The 18,881-nt window shown below is 34.6% G+C and overlaps 1 protein-coding gene across 5 annotated transcripts in view; it reads right to left on the bottom strand.

Annotated features, from left to right (window-relative positions):
• Window positions 1–14,516: 14,516 nt before the first annotated feature.
• Window positions 14,517–18,881, bottom strand: part of LOC117337143 (calbindin-32-like) — a 77,399-nt gene continuing 73,034 nt past the window's right edge. For all 5 annotated transcript variants that reach the window (XM_033897971.1, XM_033897972.1, XM_033897974.1 and 2 more), the window contains one exon: window positions 14,517–17,943. In XM_033897971.1, the coding sequence (XP_033753862.1) occupies window positions 17,791–17,943 (153 nt within the window). In that variant the 3' untranslated portion in view covers window positions 14,517–17,790. The remainder of the gene's footprint in view (window positions 17,944–18,881) is intronic.

Raw genomic sequence — 18,881 nt, 5'->3', positions numbered from 1 at the left:
TTTTTTGTTTTAACTCATTTGTACATATATATGTGACATGTTTTCACTATTCATCCTGCAACTGGTACCGAATTGTCGGGATACACCCACCATATATATTTTTGCTGTATATGGCAGTGACAAAAAACAGCTGTATTTCAGAATCTTAGCATGTGTCAATTTGACTGACCTACTTCCAATTGAAACAACATTTAAAAGGCGAACATGTTTGGGACATTGTTGATTTTTGATGACTGTTGCATGATAAATAGAATACATGGCCATGGTCAGTGTCTTAAAATAAAATATAATCTGTATTTTTAGCTCGGGACAGAAAGACAATAGTGGCTCGCCACTTTCGTCTTTCTTTATCCTCGCCAAAATACAGCTTATATTTTAAGACACTGACTATGTATTCTCTCTATATATAGAGATGGCCCTAGAGCAGGTTGGGCTGTATATTGTGTTTTCTTCCCCCTCCTACTCAGTTCCAGTCTTGCCTCCCCAGAAATGTGTCTTCATAACAGAGCTGCTATGAGGGTGTAATACCCTTAAAACAGATATTTGTACTGTAAAGCTGAAATCATGACGGATATTACAATGTATCAAATTGACTGGATTCAGTTCACCATTCTAAATACATAAATGCATATATTTTAAAGAGTCCTTTCACAAGGAAATGTCTGAAGATAGAATATGGGGAAAACTTTCTGCAAATCTTAAGCAGCAGAGATTGCGGAAAAAAAAAGAAATACAAAGTGAACTAGAAATTGTTGGCTAACAATTTGACGGGCTTTTCACCTTCTTAGCATAAATGGCCTAAAGGCTTGGTATTTCCAAACGTAAAAAACTATTTTAGAACACTTGATAGGTCATCCACGTTCTAGTTTTGATTAATCTGGTATCGGAGATATAACATTTCAACAAAGGAGTGGACGAAGGGAGATAACTCGTACAGCCTTGCACAAGTTATCTCCCTTCGTCCAACTAATGTTATAATTATTATATCAGATGCCAAATTAATTCAAAATGGCGTACCGCATTAATGGCAAACGTTACCGAAACACTAAAAACATGAAAATCATCAGAATAACATTTTGCATCATACTTAATTTTCTTTTTTTTGGAAAAAGATTACAAAATGGAGATTTTCTAAAAATAGACTTATTTGACCCCATAGCGAACGCTTCCATAGCGAACGCTTTTATTTGACCTCTGACCCTAAAACTTTTGGTGGGTAAAAGCTAGAGCCAGGCATTAACTACAAATAACATAATTACATGACCCCTGTAAAATGAACACTTTTTGACCATGGCAACCCAATTTTGGAATTTTAACAGCTGCATGCACATGCACATCTGCACATGTTACCTAACATTCCCATGAAGTTTTGTGAAAATCGGTTCACAAGTTTAGGAGGAGTTGCCAAGACAAGAAAAACCTATGAATAATGACCAGTAACCATGGCAACCAAAATTTTGGGAATTTGAACAGCTGCATTCACATCTACACATGGTCCTCTATTTGTGTGAAGTGTCATTGGAATCGGCCAACCGGTTTAGGAGGAATTGTCCGGACAAGATGTGTCTACAGACAGACCGACGGACAGACTAACTTCGTGGTGTGGGTATAAAATGTTTAGGTTTAGGTTATTTTTGTTTAATGTCCTATTAACAGCTAGGGTCATTGAAGAACGTGCCAGGTTTGGAGGTAGAGGAAAGCCGGGGTACCTGGAGAAAAACCACCAGCCTACGGTCAGTACCAGGCAACTTCCCAACGTTGGTTTCGAACTGGCGACCCAGAGGTTGAGGGCTAGTGATAAAGCAGCCCTTGTAAAATGTACATATATAGCACTTTAGAGGGTCCAACCTCGGTCAACAGGCTACTAGTCAAATCAATTTGTACCAAATGTCCTCTACTTAAGGAATACTGGACCTATATGGTGATTAGGAATACTGTCAGTCCAATAAAACATGCAAGACAGATGTGTAGACGATTGTAAGTGTCGCTACCTGGGAAAAAAACGAGAATAAACCTGCCACTGTTAATATGTGTAACGATCCACAGAAAGGATTATGTCGTCTTCCAGCCAAAACCAGCTCAAATCTAAATGAATATTAAAAGGAATAAACTAAAATTTAAATAAAACTATTACCCAAGTTTACCGGAAAGGAAAATAGTGCTAGGACAGAGATGCGGAATTGGACCTCTTCGAAAGTTGACAAGAAAAATGATATGATGAAAGTAATATTTTCGCGTTTTAGAAAGTAGAAATTCAGGAAATTTTCCACCGTTATGGTGGCATAGCTAAAACAATCCTTCAACAGAATATAATCCAAAATTTTCAAAAGTACGGTTGTAAAATTTGAATTTCCGATTCTCTATTGCTTGCTACTGTATCATTTACTGGAAACTTAGATATTTAAGCTTCATTTGAAGCGCTGCAAACGATAAAACACCCCACCATCATTAAGGTGGATCATGACACTTGTACACCCCATACGTCACTATAAAAAGAGTATACAATTGTTTTTATTATGCCAAGTAGTTGATATCAATAAATGACTGGTGTTGATCGGTAGTTTCCAAAAATAAACTTGTATGATTTGAGAAATTCATCGCAAACTTGACTAGCCGATGAACGTTTGGTCTGAATGGCAACGCACGTGCACAGGTAACCGGATCGACTGTGTCAAGACACACCTTGAATATACATGTACTTATGTCTAGTTAACGTACACACTTTTGTGTGTGTAATGTAAAACTAAAGAATTTATCTAAAAAAACAGGTACAGTAATATTGTATAAGTGTTTATCTATGTCGGACCAGGCCTTTTTTTTTTCTTTTTTTTTTTGTGAAAAAGCTCAAATTCGACAGTTTATATGGTTTTACATTAATATAAATAGCCGTTTTTAACATGTTAATTATTAATACAACACTATTTTGATCATTTGAAAAAAAAACAAGCCTTGCACGACACAGATAAACACTAATACCATGATATTATTGTAACTGTTCACACAAAAAAATATTTTAGATAAGCTTTCTGAATTCTTTTTTGGTAATATGCCAATTATAAACTAGGTCATTTTTGAAATAACTGTTTTTAATGTTTCTGCAACGATCCCTAACGAATATACCACATCAAAACATTTGTGGAAGGATTCATCATTGACAATAAACCGTTTGGTTATTTCTCAAATCTTTTTCGGTCCAGGTGTACTAAAGCACCTTAAAGTAGACGAGAGGTGATAACGAAACATTGATTCTAATTGCTACCTTCCTTGTATCTATAAGTCAACCAGATCAGGAAAACAAAGATTTGTCTGATATTAATTAAGTTAATACCTCACAGCGGTTTAAATACAGACGAGCTACTAACGATTATTTGGTCAGACTGTGTGCGTCTGATTTAGATAGAATTTTCAGCCATGTGGATCTGCCTCAACAGAATATTAGACCTGTGCCAATTATTGTTGAAGGCAAAAATAATACTTTTTCGCTAAACTAGAAAAAAAGTCGCGCGGAAGCTAGCAATTTGTCAATCCAACTTATCTATTGAAGGAACGCGGTAGTTGCTACTGCTTAGCGCTCAGACATATGGGAGAGGGACGACTCATTCAGTCGTTGTCAGTATAATGTGACAGTGTGGAGTGTCCTGCTGGATGTCTTCGTCAGTACGCTTCAGTGAGATAGCACTATAGAATCAGCATCAGTTCCGCGCTATCACAAGGATGCAAACGTAACACAGCCTCCCAAAATACTAGTCTCCGCTTCTGCCAACATGTTCATACATGATAGCAGTAAATATTCATCTACCAGATTAATGGCAAACGTTACCGAAACACTAAAACATGAAAATCATCAGAATAACATTTTGCATCATACTTAATTTTCTTTTTTTTGGAAAAAGATTACAAAATGGAGATTTTCTAAAAATAGACTTATTTGACCCCATAGCGAACGCTTCCATAGCGAACGCTTTTATTTGACCTCTGACCCTAAAACTTTTGGTGGGTAAAAGCTAGAGCCAGGCATTAACTACAAATAACATAATTACATGACCCCTGTAAAATGAACACTTTTTGAATGATGGGCATTTTAAGCTTTTAAATATATGACGTCATGGCGGCCATCTTGGATTTCAAACAAACTTAAAAAATAACATAACTTGGCCAGGACAATCCAAGGAATATTTCAACTAAGATTGAGCTGAATGCCACTGGTGGAACTTGAGAAGAAGTTGAAAATATAAAACTATTTTTAATATAGAATATATAGTGGAAATTCAAAATGGCGTATACCGGAAACCGCATGTGTTACATAAAAACTAAACACATCAAATTCATCAGAATGACATTCTACATCATACTAAGAATTATTTTTTTGGAAAAAGATTAAAAAATGAAGATTTTCTAAAAATAGACTTTTTTGACCCCATAACGAACGCTTTTTTTTTTTTTTTTTTTTTACCTCTGACCCTAAAACGTTTGGTGAGTAAAAGCTAGAGTCAGGCATTAACTACAAATAACATAATTACATGACCCCTGTAAAATGAACACTTTATGAATTATGGGCATTTTAAGCTTTTTAATACATGACGTCATGGCGGCCATCTTGGATTTCAAACCAAGTTAAAAAATAACATAACTTGGCCAGGACAATCCAAGGATTATTTCTGCTAAGATTGAGCTGAATGCCACTTGTGGAACTTGAGAAGAAGTTTGAAATGTAACACACTTTTCTATATTGAAATATATAGGGGGAAATTCAAAATGGCGTACAACAGAAACCGTATGTGTCACAGAAAAACTGAAAACGTCAAATTCATTAGAATGACGTTCTGCATCATATTTCGAAAGAATTTTTGAAAAAGAAGGAAAAAAGATTTTCTAAAAATAGACTAACTTGACCCTCAGGCGAGCTTTTTTATTTGACCTCTGACCTTTAACTTTATAAATAAAAGTTAGCCCCAATGGTACTGTAACATAATGTCATAACATGACTCTTGTTTCTTGAATACTTTTCGAGTTATGGCCGTTTTAAACTTTTGAGGTATGACGTCATGGCGGCCGTCTTGGTTTCTTGACCTACTTGAAGATGTTGCTGTCACCCCTTCAACTCATGCCATATACAATAGGCATAACTGACTTGGCATACCTTTTACCATTTTCCCACAACTTGTGTGACAAAATGAAATGCAGAAGAAGAATAATAATTAAATAAGTATTTATATAATAATCCGAATTTTTATGTTAATGACCGTAGCGACTAAACAACAACTGTTCTGAATACATAATGACAAAATTAGATGATCTGACCATACGGGGACATTGTACGATGTTTACTTGCCGAAATATACGCATTTTAATTCCAATCCAAACCGCCTCACAGCTTCAGGTCGCCATCTTTGCTCAAATCAAAGCATCTGTGCGTTTGAAAGAGTCAGTACTGCAAAGCTTCTAAACGATCTTGTGATAAAAAAATTATGATTATAATAGAAACGAAATATGGATTTTAAAATTATTTGATTTTAATTACTAAGCAAATCGTAGCATTTTTGTACAGTGAAAATTAAATGTTGCAGTAAATACTGATCACAATATTTTTATTGAGACATTTTTTATTTCTTTCACTTCATTTCATTGTAAGTGTAATTTAGATTTCCCAATAAATTCGCGGGAAATGAATTTGATGACGTAACCGGAAGCCCACATGCTATTAGAACGTGACCCGGAAAACATGCATGACGATAATAAAAACAGATCATTGAACGTTATACCGGCTTATTTTCTCATTTTTTGAGACACCAATTAGCTAAAATACAACGGAAGGTAACACTGATTTTGTTTATTGCTATCGTATCAAGTAAAATGAACAGTTATTGCGAAAATAGCAGTATTTGCTTCACCTACAATGTAGTACATGTAGTTTGGCTAGCCGTTTTTAACATGTTAATTATTAATACAACACTATTTTGATCATTTGGAAAAAAAAAAGCCTTGCACGACACAGATAAACACTAATACCATGATATTATTGTAACTGTTCACACAAAAAAATATTTTAGATAAGCTTTCTGAATTCTTTTTTGGTAATATGCCAATTATAAACTAGGTCATTTTTGAAATATCTGTTTTTAATGTTTCTGCAACGATCCCTAACGAATATACCACATCAAAACATTTGTGGAAGGATTCATCATTGACAATAAACCGTTTGGTTATTTCTCAAATCTTTCTCGGTCCAGGTGTACTAAAGCACCTTAAAGTAGACGAGAGGTGATAACGAAACAGTGATTCTAATTGCTACCTTCCTTGTATCTATAAGTCAACCAGATCAGGAAAACAAAGATTTGTCTGATATTAATTAAGTTAATACCTCACAGCGGTTTTAAATACAGACGAGCTACTAACGATTATTTGGTCAGACTGTGTGCGTCTGATTTAGATAGAATTTTCAGCCATGTGGATCTGCCTCAACAGAATATTAGACCTGTGCCAATTATTGTTGAAGGCAATAATAATACTTTTTCGCTAAACTAGAAAAAAAGTCGCGCGGAAGCTAGCAATTTGTCAATCCAACTTATCTATTGAAGGAACGCGGTAGTTGCTACTGCTTAGCGCTCAGACATATGGGAGAGGGACGACTCATTCAGTCGTTGTCAGTATAATGTGACAGTGTGGAGTGTCCTGCTGGATGTCTTCGTCAGTACGCTTCAGTGAGATAGCACTATAGAATCAGCATCAGTTCCGCGCTATCACAAGGATGCAAACGTAACACAGCCTCCCAAAATACTCGAGCATACACCTCGCGCATGTATCTCGCACACAGGTGAGGCCGTCATGACATTAGATAGGGCATTAAATAATACTAAACCAAACCATTGCCGATCCCGTATTTCATCAAGTCAAACAAGGTGTCTTAAATAAGATATTTCATATGTTATATAGAATTCTTACTATATGATGTATGGTACATATCTCGTACAAGATTAAAGATATCTGATATACAATATAAGGTAATAACATTTATCTTGCACCTGCCACCGCATTGTCGGAATACACCCACCATATATGTTTTTGCTGTATACGACAGTAACGGGAAATAGCTGTATTTTGGAATCTTAGCACGTTCGTCAATTCGACTAGGGTACTTCCAAGTGAAACACCGTTTTAAAGGCGAACATATTTGGAACATTGTTGATACCGTTTAACTTAAAATGCTTATTTTTTATGACTGTTACAGGATAAATAGAATACATTGTCAGTGTCTTCAAATATAAGCTGTATTTTTGGCTCAGGAGAGAAAGACAAAAGTGGATCACCACTTTTGTCTTTCTTTACCCTCACAATAATACAGCTTATATTTGAAGACACTGACAATGTATTCTCTATATCGTTCAAATTTCTTTACTATACAAAACATCGTATATAGAAAGAGATTTGCCTCATTTTCACATATGTCAAAATCTCATTCCTATATAATATATCTGACATATACTTACGAAATTGCATTCATATAAATTAGAGTATATACATGTACATGTATTTCATATATTAAATAAGGTACCTAAAATAGAGAACTAATTTTTGATATACCCAATAAAATATCATATATAATCCAATCAAATTTGTATATAAGTTATATTTTATGATACGACATCTCTATATATATCTCATATGTTTTATAAGATATTATATATCGTTTTATGAAAATAGGGATAGACAGTGCTCCTTAGAATTGGCTTGCCATGAAGTAACATGATTGTTCTAAACTATGCAACTTTGATAGGTTGCTTAAAAACAATTCCTAAATGTAGCTCCTTTGCACCAAAACGGTATTGGCCGAATATTTTAGACAGTATAGTATAGGAAAATCATCAACCTGAAAACGTTTCAGTCATGCGATATTTTGGATGATTTCTAAACTAATGAAATAAAATACAATAAAAAGGAAGGAGAATATGACCATTTTCACATAAGGATACGATTCTGTTGCCTTATCCACGGAATTCGAGGACGAATTGAAAATAACTCGCGATCTCAAAATGAGTTTGGGTTATCAACGAAATCACGAAACAGAATAACTAGTTTCTTTCACAAAAAACTTCATATCATACAAGAAAATATGCAATTTCTTTATGGGATCAAAATGGCGACCTTACAACTTGTGTGCATTCTTGATTAAATTGTACATCTCGAAAGCCTGTATTTTGTAAGATTGTCAGTCAGATTTTGACACTCATGACAGAAATTGCGATGTTGGGAAAAAGGCGAATGGGTATATAATCACTCCTGAGAGGTAAATGCTCTAGATTAGGAAATAATGGATATTGCTATCAAGAATGGAAAGTTCACAATTGGGGGAAAATAAATTACCACGCTTTTCACACAGGTAAAAGGTAACCTGTTTCTGACGGGGAATTAAAATCTGAGCATCTATTCTAATGTAGAATCATCATAAACATTGCAGGAAACCAAAAGTCGACCGAAATAAGTACACCTCTTTGTTTCCATGGGTGTGTCAATGATATGCTTGAAATATGGTCACCAAACACCATAAAGGTATCCAGTATTGCCAACATTCAATCAGTTTTCTCTCTTGATATTGATTTTGTATTGACCATTTCTTTTTTCCATGAAACCTGTTCTAGCTATTAGTAGCGTATTGTGTGAATAAGCTCTGTGTTGAGACACAATGCTACAACACGTGAATTCGAAATTCAATTTCGCCTGTCTTAGACCAATGTAAAACTAATTGTTTATTTGGTTGCCTTCGTGGACTAATAACATTGTTAGATACTATTATGAGCTCAAGCTCTTATATAGGTAAAATGATAAGTTTATGTTATTTTTACTCTTCTGGCGACCTTAACCGCACAGGAACGGAAAATAATAAGCCTACTATTTCTCTCTGCACGTCGTAAGAGGCGACTAATTGTATGGAATTTAGCGTCTCCGATTTCTACTCTTTAGGGATCCGGGTACACGACCAGCCTGTCATTTGTTCCCTACATGTTTATTGAAGGATGCCAATGTGACCCGGAAAGATTCGCGTCTTCTATTGTTGTACTTTCTGTCTGTATTTGTTTAATATCTCCACGTGTTTTCTTAATTCTCATCCTCATACGGCACTGGCTATCGGGAGGGTGTTACACTCCAGAAAAAACTCACCGTGTGTTGAACTTTCAGTCGCCGCGGGTGGCCGTAACATTGTATAGGTAGAATTATTTTCAATGTTCCGAGCCACAGAGGCATGATATTGGTCATTTCATGGTGACTGTCTTGGTCATCATCCAAGCCACTGTAATAATTGGTCTCCATTTATAATTCATAAATCAATAAATTCCTAACAGCAATCAAAACAGCAAAAATCACCTGTACATGTACACGGGGTTCAATATATGTACATCATAGATGAGAAATAGTTGATATAGTAATGATAATGGTTGGATTGCTTAGAAGCAATTTGAAAAGGTTTAGAAAAACAAAACAAAACAAAACAACAACAACAAAACACGTAAACAGGTTAAAATCGGCTTTACACAACATGTGAGTTAAATACAACATTATATATTGAGGATTTGTTTATTGGACCTGTTGGACTGTTTATTTATTTATACATTTGTATATCCACTTTAAGGAGTAATGTATCTTGTTGAGGTCTGTAGCGAGCTTATGTATTCATTGTATTCCTGTCACTTTTCAATTATTTTCTTTAGATTGGAATTGATGTTTATTTCACCTGAAGCCTTACGGCTCCTGAGCATACAAGTATAATAACATTTCTACCACAATACCCTGTGTTATTCAACTCTCAGACCATCAGTTAATCATTACGGCTGTTGATTAACAATCTGTTTATACCACACGTGGTATAAACTCTGTACGCATTTCGATTGGCTAACACGGTGAACTTTGACCCAAGCTGCAATTGTTATTGACGTCATCAATAATCTAATGACGTCACATCACCGGGTCCCGGACGTCACCGGTACACTTTATTTGCATACGCGAAATTATACTTGGCCACGTTTCCCTTTGGTTCAAGCCGATATTATTGTGGTAGAAACAGGTCACACGACTCGAAATTGTTGGATATGGAATTCATTTCACACTCGTAAGTTATTTTTTTAAAAGTTACAAAAGACACGAGCTTTAGCTCGTGTCTTTTGTAACTTTTAAAAAATAACTTACTCGTGTGAAATAAATTCCATATCCAACAACCACTCGTTGTGTAACCTCTATTTCTACCACAATACCCTGTGCTATTCAACTCTCAGACTATCAGTTAATCATTGCAGCCGTTGATTAACAATCTGTTTATACCACACGTGGTATAAACTCTGTACGCATTTCGATTGGCTAACACGGTGAACTTTGACCCAAGCTGCAATTGTTATTGACGTCATCAATAATCTAATGACGTCACATCATCGGGTCCCGGACGTCACCGGTACACTTTATTTGCATACGCAAAATTATACTTGGCCACGTTTCCCTTTGATTCAAGCCGATTTTATTGTGGTAGAAACAGGTCACACGACTCGAAATTGTTGGATATGGAATTTATTTCACACGAGTAAGTTATTTTTTAAAAGTTGCAAAAAACACTCGCTAAAGCTCGTGTCTTTTGTAACTTTTAAAAAATAACTTACTCGTGTGAAATAAATTCCATATCCAACAACCACTCGTTGTGTAACCTCTATATAAACAATAGTCTATGATAATAAATACTACATACTTATATCATCATTACAAAACATGATCTTGTACAACGCATACAGTCGTTAAATATTCTAAAATACATTGTACAAGAAAAACTAAATTATGAAGATGGACAGCTCTTGTATATTAAATCTGTATTAACTAGTTTTTCTTGAAAATATAATGTTAAATGGATTGGCAATATTTCTGAAAAATTTGAGGCTGAATAAAGTATACACTTTACATAGTTTGAAAGAAGAACAGGGACTGTATCTAGTGGAGCAGTCAGTGGACGGGCTACAACAGAATACACGTGTAAACCTGGAGACGAGAATTACCAGGTACTTGACACATATATGTAAACGAAGTAATTAAAAACAAAAATAAAGGTTGGAGTCTTGGCCGTGTTAACAAGCTTGATTCCAATTACTTTCCTAGATTACAGAGATCTTTACGGTTACGTATGCTTAGATAGCAGCTGAACAAGTTTGAATGAAGATGGTCTTTTCCAGTAATACTGTTCCAATAAACTTCTTACGAATATCTACATAGCATGGACAGATAAAAAATAATGTAACTCCTCCTCTACTTGGTTTTGGATACAATAACGACGAATCCTATTTGCTCTAGGTATGTTACGATACCGACCTTCTATATATAATTGATGAGATGAGAGTCAAAATTTCAAAATTAATGTAAGATACACGTCAGGTATAGGTTTTTTTTAATGTAAAACTGTAACATTAACTATCAATCAGATACCATTTAGACGAATTTTCAGAAAATTCATTCCTTGTTTGAATAAAGTTATCTATCAAACGCTGCTTAAAACAATGTAAAAATAGTTTCATTATCAACATGGTGTGTATACCAAACATTGCCAAAGTCAGACGCCAGTAATAAGTCTCTAACTTGACAACGCCAACTGCAAGTTCTGTTATTACACTCGTCTATGTCATCATAAACTGCTTTAAGAACACAATTATCACATTTAATTGGTTTCAACCAATATTTGACAATTCGACATTTCCTTATGATATGTAAAGGCATTCGCCTCAACTCCGAGTACACCATCGAAGATTGCGTACTTTTCTTTACATTCAGAATTCTTTTTAAAAAAATCACTTTTTCTACTTTTTTCCGCAGTATGAAAACCCCACGTTTCACAACCATAATTAAGAACTGATGAAACAAAGACACCAAAAATATTCGATTTAGATTCTGCATTGAGGGACAAATTCTTACAGATTCTCAATGTATTATACATGCATTTTCGACCTTGTTCAGCAAATGTAGCTTGAGTTTTTGTAAACTTGCCATTAAAGTTGAGTACTATGCCAAGATAATATTAAATCTATCAACAATTTCTATTTCATTACCATCAAATTAAAAATTGTCTCCAATACGTAATCGGCTTCCATAGGAATAAAGCGTCGCATTAAGTGTTAATTAGTTCAGGTTCAAAGTCATTTACATACATGAAGTAAAGGGAGGGAACCAATCCCTCCCCTTGCATCAAACCTAGCGAGCATGAGAAAAAGTCGGACTAAGTTACTCGCACTTGCACTTAACACACGATTTTAAACCTTCATATAAAGATTTGAGAATATTTAATGCTTTGCCCCTTATTCCGTAATTAAAAATGGGGCCGAGTGGTTAAGGTGTCCCGACACTTTAACACTAGCCCTTCACCACTGGGTTGCGAGTTCGAAACCTACGTGGGACAGTTGCCAGGTACTGACGGTAGGCCGGCGGTTTTTCTCCGGGTACTCCGGCTTTCCTCCACCTCCAAAACCTGGCACGTCCTTAAATGACCCTGGCTATTAATAGGACGTTAAACAAAACAAACCAGACAAACCAAATCCGTAATTAAAAGGCTTTAGAAATAATATGTTTCTATTAACACTGTCAAATGCTTTACGATAATCAACAAAACAACAGTAGAGCTTACGACTTTAAGGGAGCATATTCTTAAATATACCATGTGCAGCAAAAATGGCATCATTAGTACCAAAACCTGATTTGAAACTGAACTGGGCATCGGGGACAATGTTGTACTCCTTTGGCCATTCTAACAATCTATTGTTTAAAACACTAGTAAATAATTTAGATAAACAGCTTACCAAAGTAAGTAAAATAATTGTTTGTTTTATTGGCATCACATTTTTTGAACAAAGAGGAAATGATACCCCTAGACCAGACTGAGAGGAAAACACCGGTATCAAAAAATACATTGAACAGTTTTGTAAGAGTTGAAACAAATGTCTCATTATGCTTAACAAATTAATCATTAAGAACGTTATCGTTTCAAGGGGCCGCGGTGGCCGAGTGGTTAAGGTGTACCGACACTTTAACACTAGCCCGCCACCTCTGGGTTGCGAGTTCGAAACCTACGTGGGGCAGTTGCCAGGTACTGACCGTAGGCCGGTGGTTTTTCTCCGGGTACTCCGGCTTTCCTCCGCCTCCAAAACCTGGCACGTCCTTAAATGACCCTGGCTGTTAATAGGACGTTAAACAAAAACAAACAAAACAAACAATCAAGTTTCCAGGAGATTTGCCTAATTTGGCACTTTTTAAAACCTTCAATACTTCGTCATTTGTAATAGGAGAATCTAACTCGTCATACACATGTGAATTATCACAGTTTTCGGGATTAAATGAACTATCGGTTTCATCAACTTCACGATTATTGACATATTTAAATGTTCTAAAAAATCTCCAAGATTCAAATTGTTACTAGGACAGTCAGAGTTCTTCTTGAAATATTGATAAAAAAGTTTCTGATTTCTTCTACGTAACATGCTTATGTATTGACCAAAGGAAATCAGAAATACACTGATTGCCCCAAACTGCTGTATTTTTGTTTTACACGATCCTTAAAGATCTCTACAGAAATGTTAATATGCATTGCCAAGGATAATAAGAAAAGCTCACGTGATTGAACAGTTTGATTGTATACCTCTTCGAGCTCCAGAATGCAGACTTCGACACTGAACCATATGCACCAGCAGTGTGTGTCGATCTTTACTTGCTATAGGGGCAGCTTAATTATCACTCAGCTGATCAACAGTGGGTGTGGCGATTTCGATTTCCTCTACTAAACGCGAGTGTTCATTTCTCTTTATAGTAACACCTGTTTCCAATGATATTTATGTGTTGCTTTTGATTCGATATGTCTTCTACCCAATGATAAGATTTCCGTCTCGGACGTTAATGCTGACAAACTTCCAACACAGGGTTTCCGAGAGATGCAGGTTGAAGGAAAGTTGTATGACCGCCAACATCAGCTTTATATTACCCCTATCTGATATGAAACTTGACGGTTTTAAGGTCAAGTTGCCTGTTGGTTTTATTGTCACTACAACGAATATGATTGTGACAAATTGATATACATGTAACTTATATTTGACTAGGAAATACATGGCAAATACCGTCGATGGACTACAAAACAATCGTCTTTTGGGTAAAAAAATCGTTAATTCAAGTATTCCTCCAGTATTACCTTATTACATTTCAGTATATTCCCAATTTCTCATTGAAATACAATCTTAATAGATTGACCGAAATGTTCATTACATACGAGTTATTGTTCAAGCTAAACGTTAGGTTATGTAAAATATGCACGCACACTCTTGTAATTTTTCTATTATGGTTTTTCCTGTGTTAAATGACCATACTATATTTCACTAACATCTCGAAGCACCTGTGTCCAATCCCTGTTACCTGTTCTTGAAGGAATTTGGCGAAGAGTACATCGGTATACGGTATCGAATGCATAATACTACAACTAATAATAATTAGTTATAAATAAATACAAACTCACTGAATGATGTGCTCTTTCCAAATTTATTTTATAAAAAGCACAATAAAAGCATATAGAATTATATATATATACAATACATGTTTTGCAGTAATTATCTTAGTTTCACATGACCGTTAGTTAGGGTTATAATCGAAGTGATTCAAAATATTTTTGTCAATACTATTGGAATGGAACTTTTAAAAAAAGATGTGGTTAACTATTGTAATACTACACTCTGAGATGTAGTTAACTATATCAATACCACACTCTGAGATGTGGTTAACTATAGTAATACCACACTCTGAGATGTAGTTAACTATATCAATACCACAATCTGAGAAGTAGTTAACTATAGTAATACCACACGCTAAGAAGTAGTTAACTATAGTAATACCACACGCTAAGATGTAGTTAACTATAGTAATACCACACTCTGAGAAGTAGTTAACTATAGTAATACCACACTCTGAGATGTAGTTAACTATAGCAATACCACTCTCTGAGATGTGGTTAACTATAGTAATACCACACTCTGAGATGTGGTTAACTATAGTAATACCACACTCTAAGATATGGTTAACTATAGTAATACCACACTCTGAGATGTAGTTAACTATAATAATACTACTCTCTGTGAAGTAGTTAACTATAGTAATACCACACTCTGAGATGTAGTTAACTATAGTAATACCACACTCTGAGATGTGGTTAACTATAGTAATACTACACCCTGAGATGTAGTTAACTATAGCAATACCACACTCTGAGATGTAGTTAACTATAGCAATACCACACTCTGAGATGTAGTTAACTATAATAATACTACACTCTGAGATGTAGTTAACTATATCAATACCACACTCTGAGAAGTAGTTAACTATAGTAATACCACACGCTAAGAAGTAGTTAACTATAGTAATACCACACGCTAAGATGACGCTACGCTGAGAAGTAGTTAACTATAGTAATACCACACTCTGAGATGTAGTTACCAAAAGCAATACCACTCTCTGAGATGTAGTTAACTATAGTAATACCACACTCTGAGATGTGGTTAACTATAGTAATACCACAATCTAAGATATGGTTAACTATAGTAATACCACACTCTGAGATGTAGTTAACTATAATAATACTACTCTCTGAGAAGTAGTTAACTATAGTAATACCACACTCTGAGATGTAGTTAAATATAGTAATACCTTACTCTGAGATGTAGTTAACTACAGTAATACCACACTCTGAGACGAACGCATGGTTAACTATAATAATATCACTCGCTAAGAAAACTGGATACACATGCATATATTATCGGGTAAAAGATAACATCATTATGCCTTTGTAATTCAATTGTCTATGTGTTCAAATATTCTGGTGTCAACTTTGGTCTTCTGTATCAATTTTGATTTGCACACAACCTAATTGGTAGACTAATATAACTAGAACAGCTATTTATTCCTGTAATGGTAATTATGAGATAATGCATCGCACGAGACGGCTATGGAAGAGTTTACCTTCTTAATTTGATTATTTATTGATTTAATGGAAACAAAAGTGAAAAAATATGACACGTAACAATACCAAAATCAGCACTTAATTAACATGCCCTGGGATGGGAGATATATCTATGATTCAATGAAAGGCTCTAGTAAAGAAAGGTAGGTAAAGTTTTGAGCAAATACGTATATAAGGTGTGTTTGTTAATGTAAAAATGTACAGACAAAATAGAAAGGTAGGAAAAAAACCATCATGTCGATGTGATGCCTGCTTTGTAGTAGTAGTACGTAAGACAATAACATTACATTAAAAACAATAACTTACAGGAGATATCAATTTAGAATGATAAACCATGTTCTGATCGACTGAATCAGCATTCAGTGAAGTTTATTACTTTCATAGCTATTCGTTGAAATGCTATTTCAGATGCGCCCTATCCACAAAATAAATGGTTAAGGTATTTCATTTTTAAGTACACCGTGCCAATTAATCTTAAATTATTTTCAAATTTAGATTATTTGGGAATTCCAAACGACAATATATATATGTATAAAAAAAAAGATGAGATAAAAAAAAACAGAGAAGGAAAATATGCTTACATAGAAAACGGATTATCATTTGCCTTCTAGCAGTGTCAATTTCATCGTCCCCGTCGGACATGTTAAGTTATACCATGCTAATTGATATTGGACAAATGCTTACACTAGGATACACATTTGTTTTAACTTATCGTGTATACCATCTAGCTAATCTATTGAAAACTAATGTCTAATTTAATGTGTTTATCCTTATTTTGGTTTTTGAAAATACTTTGAAATAAGTATGGTGGATACCTCGTAATGCGATGGATGTTTAAAATATTTTGGTAAATTATTTGTAATACAAGTTATAGATAGGTATTTGTCGATGAAATTGATCAACATTTGATTAAAGCTCACAAACCCTTTCCGATTCAATATTTTCCCTACCAATACGCCATTTCCTCCCTCTAAAAGCAAACATATCTAAACCTAAAATTTCAACGAACATTGAAAACACATATTTGAGCTATCCAGATTTTTAATTGGTCAGTTGATAGCTGGATTGAAAAAAACCCCAAAACAAACAATCGATTGGATACTTAATATACAAATAAAAAAAAGTTGTAGAAAAAATGTAATGAGAAAAAATCTGTTTCCGTTAGCTAATATGTACATCAGTAATTATATCAAGAGCAAAAAAGATAGATGCTAGGTCAAAACAATTATGATAACATCTGGTGTTACTTCGAAACAATAATAATAACATCTGCCTCATATATATCCACAATTCTATAAAGTTGAAAACGAAGCTTGAATAATATAATAAACAAAGCACCCAAATATCGGAAAACTGTAATATTAGTAAATGAAATTTAGGATATATTTAATGCATTAAACGAAGCTAATGATAAAATAAATACAAGCATCTTACATTTAAAACAATTCCTAACGTGTAATTTGACCTTAAAGATATACAATGTAAGTATATATAGCAGATATATATTTCATTATATAATGCACTAGTCAAGGTCACTAACTGTATTTTTTTTCTTGTACTTTATAATGGCATCACGAAGGACGCTGGAGAAAATAAGTCACTTACGTAAAAAGGCTTCTACACTGTCATATCTTACACGGAACTCATGTTTCCTATCCTCACTGTCATCAAACATAATACGACAAAGGTTTGTTCCATTTTCACACGCTCTCGTCTGCAAGTACGGTTTTGATAGAGAAGACATGTTAGTGACCATGACCTGTGAATGCTCTTTGGAATGTAAGTTAGTTTTTGGCACACTCCGTTTCACTGGAAGACCTGTTATACGACATGAGGACCATGGTCAGTTCGTCAAGATTGATTTTCCCGTCATGGTTCAAGTCACATTTATCCAAAAGAATCTTCTTACACTCGTTAAGATCCTCTTCGTCATAATCCTATTACAAAGAAATGGAAAGGTCAGAAAAATCTTTTCATAAAAAGAATTGTACAAACAGTGAACGACGCCTTAAAATATGGAAATAATTATAGATACATTATATACCGAATAAAATGTAAATCTGCTCGCTGATAGTTTATGTCACTGCAATTGAAGTAAATTTCTATAACACGGTACTCGTTTATCAATTATCAATTTTTTCACTTGCCAATGGGACTTAATTGTTTGTTTTTTTGCAGATATTTCTGTAACATTGCATTTACTGGAAATATTGACACGTACTGTATTAGCTTGTGTCCTTGACATTGGGAAATGGTTAGTTTAAATTCAGAAATTGTCTTTTCATTAATTCATGGTCATATAAAAGAGGTTACATAATCATCCACTGATGATTGTATTGTCGCATTTATGTTCCACTTTGTTGTCTACACAATTCACATTTGTGTAACGTAGATTCGGCAGACATATGGACTATGGCATCAATTACACATTTCAAATACTATTTTACCTCACGTTTTGACTACAATATTATCATATTTAAATGACTATAATGTATCTGACCGTTAAAGTTGTGAACTACCTGTCGCAACTGTACTGCGCCAAATATTAAAAGCAGATTTAAGTTGCATACAGATAATTATGTACGTCTCAACACCAAAACGTAAACCTGAACCGTCGGCCAAAGCATGATCATGATTTTCTGAGTAAACAGTTACGACCTGAATTGATAAAAGCAATCTCCTTTCGCTCTAAAAGACTCGTATGATATTGAAGATATGCTGAAATGATCTTCTGTGAAAGACTATTTTTAATAACAAAAATAAACGCCAATTGTTGTTAAGTATCAAATTATCAATACTGTTGCATACATATGTGATGTGTACATTGCATCCAAAGAACTAATGCAAGTTGATCCCAAGTAGATCAATATCTAAC

Source organism: Pecten maximus, chromosome 11 (assembly GCF_902652985.1).
Source record: "Pecten maximus chromosome 11, xPecMax1.1, whole genome shotgun sequence".
Classification (NCBI taxonomy): domain Eukaryota; kingdom Metazoa; phylum Mollusca; class Bivalvia; order Pectinida; family Pectinidae; genus Pecten; species Pecten maximus.
This window is presented reverse-complemented; position numbering and strand designations above follow the sequence as displayed.